The sequence below is a fragment of the Alligator sinensis genome, unplaced genomic scaffold (assembly GCF_000455745.1).
Source record: "Alligator sinensis unplaced genomic scaffold, ASM45574v1 scaffold889_1, whole genome shotgun sequence".
Classification (NCBI taxonomy): Eukaryota; Metazoa; Chordata; order Crocodylia; family Alligatoridae; genus Alligator; species Alligator sinensis.
The window spans coordinates 403,664-411,874 of NW_005842361.1; the positions used below are offsets into that span (position 1 = coordinate 403,664).

Here is an 8,211-nt window from a genome sequence, read left to right on the forward strand (position 1 = left end):
CAAAACCCTTTGCTGTGCAAGAGACTCTCAAGTGGCGGGAAAATTCCATCGTGCCGAGGCACCAAAATCACTGGGTTGTGACAGCGTGTACTGCTGCATGTCTCACAGTTTGTAGGTTCTAGACTCTCTCCATCTCCTGCCTCCCCATCCCCCATCATACTTAGTTTAAAGCCCGACGTAGGAGATCAGACAACCTGTAATAAAAGAGACTCTTACCTTTTGTGGAGAGATGAAGCCCATCACATCCCAGGAGGTCCCTTGCACAGAAGTGCAGATTGTGGTCCAGGAAGCCAAAACCCACACGATGGCACCAACTCTGGAGCTGCGGGTTGACTTCCCTTACACAGGTGATATGATGCCTACTGTGACAGCTGACCGGGAAGATCAACAAGAAGGCCACCTGCAACCCTGTCTTCCTAAGCCTGGTCTCCAGAGCCCTGTAGTCACTCATGATATGGTCTGGACTACTCCTGGCTGCATCGTTTGCTCCCACATGGATGAGGACCATGTGATAGTTGTTGGGGGGCTAGATGAGTTCAGGATTTCTTGCCATGATGTCCCTGATCCTGGCTCTGGGAAGGCAGCAGACCTCACATGCCATGGGATCCGGACGACAGATGAGTCCCTCTGTTCCTCTCAGCAAGGAGTCGCCCACAATGATGACGCAGTGTCTCTTCTTCTGCTTACCTGGCTGGCCCTCAGCTCACTCGATGATTGTGGCAGGCCCCTCCAGTGCACTTTCCCCCACTGCATACTCCTTCAGTGCAGCCAGGGCCTCATATTTGTTCCCCAACTGCACTGGGGGAGCTGTCTCTGCAGCAAGAGGTCTGGCCCCTGAGGTGACCATCCTCCACTTACCAACATCTGCTTCAGGGCATTCCCTCACAGCTTCTCCACCAGGAGTCTTGTCCTGGTTTACATCTGTACTTTTAATCTATTCTAGGCACCATTTGGGTGTGTTTATCTTTCTGGAAAATGTCATTTTAGGAAACTGGCATCAAAATATTGTAAACCAGTCTTCAACCTGCTTTGATATTGAATAGATAAAGGCGATGATGATGTGTTCAGGGCTAAATGATTTCTCTCTGAGACAGAGCTTTGCAGCATGTTGTAGCAGGAAGGCTTCACCTGTATGACCCTATGCCTGCCAAAGGCACAGCTGAACCAGATTTTTCTCTTGGATACATGTCTAACTCTGATTTTCAGTGGGGTTGTTGTTCCACATTTTCAACTCTTTTTGAAATGAAATTATAAGCAGGTCATCTGTTTCCGTAACAGAATGGAGGATGCTGTGTGCAACATGCATTCTCAACAGCACCGTTCCAGTGCTGATGCTGTTCAACATAAATTATGAACTGACCCCTCTGCAATCACTAGTTCTGGCCTAGCCCCTAGTACTTACCACTTCAGTAATTAAATTATTTTTCCTCTTGCACACATGCACTATACCACAAGGTTACCTTGCATCCAGGATCTACATAGCCTATCCATTTGTTCAGGGTACCTTTAGACTCCCTTGATATTAAACTCTCACATTACCTTGTGATCTTGAGTTTCCCTCCAGCTATGCATCTCTGATCACAGTTCTGATCACTCCTTATGCTACTTCTAAATTGTATAGCTAATCCTCATCTCCACACTCATCCTCAGATATGAGCAGACTGCCAACAGGAGCTTTTCCAGAAACAGCCTGAGGAATTTCCAAGTATGTGAGCTATGTGAGACTGACCTACATTAGAAACACACTTTGGAGTATAGCCCTGTCCTCAATTAACCCTTGGAGCGCTAGATAGATAATACCAGTATTATATATCATGCAGATGTCTAGTGGCCTGAATCAAATCCTGTAATGGGGTTAGTTTTCACTGACAAAATGCCTGGGGATGCCAGTCCTGTAACAGATGGCTTCCCAACTGTTATTGCTCTCTTCCTGCAAATGAATCAAGGAATCTCTTTTTTTTTCCCCTGTAGTATTTTTTAAAGATACAGGCCTAAAGCAAATGCACCATTTGAACGTTATGGACTGGGGAAGCCAAATAAAGTATTTGGAATCCAAATTCAAATCAGGATCCAAATTTTGCAGTAGGCCTGTATTTCTAAAATAGGAAGAACCAAAACAGTGGCTGTAAACACCCCCAAGCTTTGTTGTGTCTAGTTGTACAGTTCAGATTTTTCTTAGTTTGGAGTTTAGCCCCAACTGTAACCTGTTTTATGATGATTCAAAATTAAAATTAAAATGAGACCATAAAATAAACTACTGTGTACTATGAAGTATGCTAAAGTATGCATTTCTCATCATGTTGCTGTAATGTCAGTTTAATCTGACTTTAACTGAAAGCATTTTTGGTGTGCATGTGATAGCCTCCATCAACCATTCAGAAAGTAACAGCAGCATTCCTTCATCTGTTTCTCTGATGAGAATTATATCTCTCTACACTGACATGAAGCGTTTGCTTCAGTGACTTATGTACCTAAAATTGGTTCATAAATCTTAAAGATCATGTGCAGTGATGCACCAAATCTGTGTAAGGATAAGAGTTACACACTTTTTTTAGTTTGTAAAATATAGTTTCATCAACTTTCGTGTGATGTGACTTGATTTGTCCCACTTGTCCCTAGTGAATGACCAGATTATACATTACTTATACTGAGGACTCTTTTACTTATCAAATTATGTGATTAATTAGACATTCCTAGCTCTCTTAGTTTAATAGAAGGTGTCAGATACAACCAAATAATGCCTATTTAAGTTACTTCTGAGCAAATTTGAAGAAACAGATTATATTTAATATGATACGTCTCCATTTCAGGTTCTTATGTTTGCTGTAATGATTCCCATCACTGTATTATCTATGAGCACCTAATCATTTTTTATGTAATATTCTTGAAATACCTTTGTGAGGTTAGGAAGTGTCATTAGTTCCATTATATAGATGAGGTAAGTTAGCGAAGAGAGACTATGGGTACGCATACACATTCACAGGACTCGATCTATGACCATGTGACTTGCTTTAAGCAGAATGACTATAGATTGGCTCCCAGTTGTGCAGACACTCGCTGGTGCTGGGGCCCATGTGAGGAACCAGATCTAAGTAAGTCAGGGTAGGGAGAGGGTGGGCAGATTTGCAAGGGTTTGGTGGGTCTATGGAGGGTGAGCCTGTGTGGGGGAAGAGTTATTCTTCCAGAGTTGGGGGTAAAAATAACCCAGGTAAGGTCAGGGGAGGCAGTAATAAGAATGCAGCCCTGGGGCTGGGGTCAGCAACTGGTCTTTCCCAGCCCTGAGGCTACACTCCAAACCTGTACAGACATTCATTAGATCAAGCTAACCCACTCCCAATCTAAGTGAGTTCATCTTCTCAGGTGAACTAAGTTAGATTGGGACATCCATTTTTCACCTGATCTAACCTCCCCAAACATCTGTACAGACTGGTGCTCAGATTGACCTAACCTAAGTTAGGTCTATCTAAGTGTAATGTCTACAACCAAGGTTTCTCCAGGACCAGGCAATACTCCAGTACTAGTCCAGTAACTAGGCGATTCTGCCTGTATATATACATATCTAATATTTATATGATATACATGGAGTTGATATTCATCTTATAAATGATGTACATCATGTATGCTTAAGTGCCTTACCTGCATTCTGCCTTCTGCCCGCTAACCTGTCACTGTTGGCAGTTATTTTACATTCCAAACCCTTGAGGAGCTTCACATAACTTTGATTTATTAAAAATCATCAACCATAGAACTGTGTAGTTTATTCCTCCTAGATGTAGATTTTCCCTGCAAGAAAAGATTTTCTCCTGGCATAGTGACAGGTAAAGGCAGTGAAGGCCAAAAACAAGAGTACTGTACCACTGGAAGGGATCAATTCCTCATAAAGCACAGTGCTTCTATCCCTGGTAGCTCCCAAGGTATGGAGTCTTAAAATGGCAAACTATGAACTGGGAATATTGGATCATTTTTTGAAGTTTCTAAAAAGTTTGTTGTTTTCCTGGAGGGATATGAACCTGGTATCAATAAAACTGTGAAACAAAAACATTTCTTAAAATAAATATTTTCTACTGTAAGCCTCTAGGCAGGGACAGAAAACTCTCTCATTACATATTTGTACAGAGTACCTCAATAGGAGTCCCAAGTCCTGTGAGGGCCCATGGTGTTGCCATAATAAACAACAACGGTAATTACAGCATAAGAATGAGTTGTATTATCACTTATTTTGGCTGTTTCTGAGTTAACCATTTCTGAGTAATGAAGTTGCCATGGCCCAAGCAAATATACTCTTGTTATTATATTCCACTATTATGCATTTCTTATATACCTTGGTATGTGATCTGGAATTCCTCACATACACCCACATACTGTCTTTGGACTTGACTTGATTTTTAAGTCACAATGTACAAGTACAAATTGTACAATACCTTATATATATTTATTGCAACCATTAAAAATGGCAATGTATTATTTATTATTATTTAGTCAAAACTAAATAATAGTGATTTAGTAATTATTACTTTTATATAATTGTTGCTGCAGTACTGTATCTTAGTGCTTCAGGTTACTACTGTGGCACCATACAGAACTATGATCAAATTAGCTCTCAAAAACTAAGACAATCAAAATCTGTGTTTTCACAGCTCTTTAGTTGTGTCTTTAACTGTAGACTTAAGAAAACCACAAAAATAACAAGAAAATGCAGTCTCCTAAGAGTACATAGTGTATTCCACCCTTCTCTCAAAGACCACATCACCTCTAAGAATAAAATGGCTGCTGTGTTGCACAATACAGGTCAAGATTTTTATGAATATAAAGTAGTAATATACAGATAATAAAAGAGATTACAAATTCATAGCTACAGGTGTTGGCACTGGATTTATGATCCAGATACCTTGTTTCAAGGGGACCTATAAAGACCGACCACAACCTCTCTATTTGGTAATAGGCACATTTTATTGATACACAGTGATAACAGATAAGAATAATGCAAACAATTCTATATCTACCAGTCCTAGAGCTGTCACAGAGGGAAGGTATGTCTGGCCAGTATGCGAGGTTCACCCAGAGGTTCTCTCCTGAACATCATATGTCAGCAGCCTGGAGGTCAAAGTCCAATGCCCACCCTCCCCAAGTGGGGTGGGTGAGATGGGCTGGTGGTGTTCCCTCTGTCCATAGTGGCCCTGTGTTCCACTCACAGGGTTGCCTTGCTGCTCTGAAATCCTTCCTTTTGTATTCTTTCTCTTCTCTGATGATGTTTCATCTCCAGGCATTGTAGATTGGCTTTCCTGTGGTCATCATACTGTCCACGTTCTGTCCTGTCAGTATATTCCTTTGTTTCACAAACCCATCACATGTACACATCCTAATTTAGGCTTTTACTGGGCCTCCCAATTTGGTCTATTTACCAAAACTGGAAATCCCAAGGGCCCTGCAGTTTGGCACTGTGACCTAATGCCAGTGCTGCAGAGTCCTTTATCTCTGTTGGGTACATTGTTCGTGTTATGGAACAATGTGGTACATGTCTTTAATTTTCCAGCCTGTGTGGTTTCAGACACAGTGGGCCTTGAAGGAAACTTTTTCACAAGCAAGCTTTTAGAAATCAATGAATCCTTACTGTTCCCCTGGACCATTGTTCTAATGCAATCTACTGGACATATAAGCCAATTTCCAAAAAGCAAATCTCTAAATACCATTTTCTAGGCATCAATAGGAACCTCAACTGTGAAAAGTTAATTTTTGAAGCAATTAATGTATTATTATTGACTCCCATTGTCTAGATTTCAGTTAGGGTTTGAAACATGGTTCAAAATAGTGCAAATTATTGGAACCATCTGTTTATATTTATCCCCTCCCATTTCAAACTGCACCCACTCCTTCCACAAGAGCTTTGTCCTGATGCTGTTAGATAATTGGTATGTCTTGTGATGGGTAGATTGTGTTTCAGAAGAATTAAACTATAAGGTCCCTTGAACAGATTCATTTAAAAACTCCAAAGGATCCCAACAATTGTCCCTCCTGCCATACCACATATGCATAGTAGGTGGCACAATTTTGGGATTGGGGATCAGATACTAATTGTATACTTTCTGCTTGCCAGTGTAGGAGGAGCCCAGGATCATGATCTCAAACTCCCCCTGCATTGGCAAATCAAAAGCTGGGTGTCTGCAGGTCTGGGTAAGGACTGACTATCAGCTGATTGTAGGCTCCAGCTCTAGACCCCACAGGGGCTGGTTTAAGACCCTTGTGTGAGCCCTGCCTGGAGCTGACAATGAACTGATTGTCAACTCTGGCCCCTGACTTGCCTCACATTTAATTTAATGTGCCATACAAATCAGCCACAACAATATTCTACATTTTATGTAGAACATTTTTATGTCTAGTTTGCCATTTTATGGCACCTTAAGTTGGGTGTACATGTAGCACCTTTGCCATGTATGCCATGACTAACATGTTAATTGTGGCATAAATGTAATGTCTAGAGCAGGCCTAATAGAATCAGAATAACCCAAGGCAGATCATAGGAACATAGGTTGTACAACTGGAAGAGACTTTCTGGGCCATTAATTCCAGGCCTGAGCTATCCAGGCAACTACTTCAAATTGTCTGAATAAGCTCCATCTTAAAAGTTAGGTTTCGTTTCCACAATGCCTTCTATTCAAATGCAGTTTTGAAACATATGGCCTCTGACAGTTAGAAACCTTCTTCTACTGTCCACCCTTGGTCTATTTGTTAACCATTTTATATCCATTTGTTGTTATGCCCATAATATCCTTTGCCTTAAAACTGACCTGTTCCTCCTTGATGTTGCCCTTCTACTGTACAAAAATGACTGTATCCTTTCTTAACCTTCATTTTGCATGGTACAAGAAGTCAAGCTTTAACAGCCTCCTTTCATAAGACAGGTTCTCCATTACCCTGATAATCCTAACAACTCTTCTCTGCACTTTTTTCATCTTTCTTGAACATGGGTGACCAGAATTCTACACAACATTCTAGATGAGGTCCTAACATTGCCTTTCACAATAGCATTTTTACTCCCCTACCCCTAAAGAATGCATTAAAGTGGTAGAGTGCTGGTTCCCCTGTTATTTCAAACCATATATAGCTTTCATTATGTCAGAAGATTATCTCATTACAGTGTGTCAGTCTTATAACAGGGAGGGAAAACATAGAAAACAAAATGCTAGAAGGCAAAGGAACAGAGTCAGAGTGAAACACAATCATAGCAGGTTTGTAAGTTCACAACTAACTTAACTGCCAATACATGACTATGTTACCCTTGTTATATAGAACTACAGCTAAAAACACCATAAAACAAGTAAAGCTTTGTAACCCATGGACCCTTCTGAAACTCCAATGCATGTGGCTGGCCTGTTTCTGCTTCTGTTGTCTCCAGATTTGCTCAAATAAGACTCAAGCCAAAATCTAACCTTGGATTCTCTTGGAAGCTTTTCCAAATATTTCTTTTGCCCCCTACCCTTTTTTGCCTTGCCTTCCTTTATCACTCCATGTAAACCAAGTTAACTGAGCTTTCCACTCAATTGTCTTTCAGTTTCAGAGATTTATCTGAAGACTATAGTCAGGGATAGCATGTTTTGCCAGGCCCTGGAGGCACAGACAAACAACTGTACATTCTCGCTTTTTAATGGTGCACTGACAATGCAGTGATACGCTAACGTCCCATAATAACATGTAATTGGGATGCTGCCATCCATTAAGCTATATCCAGTGTTGTCAGAAATAGCAGAGTCATTCCAAACTCTGTTGGCTGGAGCCGAACCTAAGCTCCATGTGCTGGATCAGAAGGACTTTTCCTGTGCTGTTTTCAAAGAAGGAATGGAACTATGCTGCTAATTATATATTTTTTATGTTTCCTCCATGTTCCTCTTCTTGCCCAACATCCACAACATAGCTTTAGCCCAACATGCCATTTAGACCAAAGTCATGGATTAATATGTGATGAGTGCGCTGCTGGGTATGCAGGACCACGCTGTGAGAGGTAAGCAAACACCCTAAAGTTCTCTTTAGCAATTTCTCTTTTTAGGTCTAACACTGTTATCTGTTACCTGTTAATTATTGCTCTCATTGCATGAAAATGAAAATGTTATCAATAAAGAGGTTCCTATTCACTCTCTTCTGTCATTGAGCACAGGTATTGATATAACTTATTTACACTTTACTAGTTTTATTCCTCTGGGGTATAAATCAGCAGGA

The 8,211-nt window shown here is 40.8% G+C and overlaps 1 protein-coding gene across 1 annotated transcript in view; it reads left to right on the forward strand.

Annotated features, from left to right (window-relative positions):
- LAMA2 (laminin subunit alpha 2) overlaps window positions 1–8,211 on the forward strand; it is a 559,328-nt gene that overhangs the window by 340,626 nt on the left and 210,491 nt on the right. Inside the window, exon 19 of the mRNA XM_006029173.3 lies at window positions 7,910–7,996. Within this exon, the coding sequence (XP_006029235.2) occupies window positions 7,910–7,996 (87 nt within the window). The remainder of the gene's footprint in view (window positions 1–7,909; window positions 7,997–8,211) is intronic.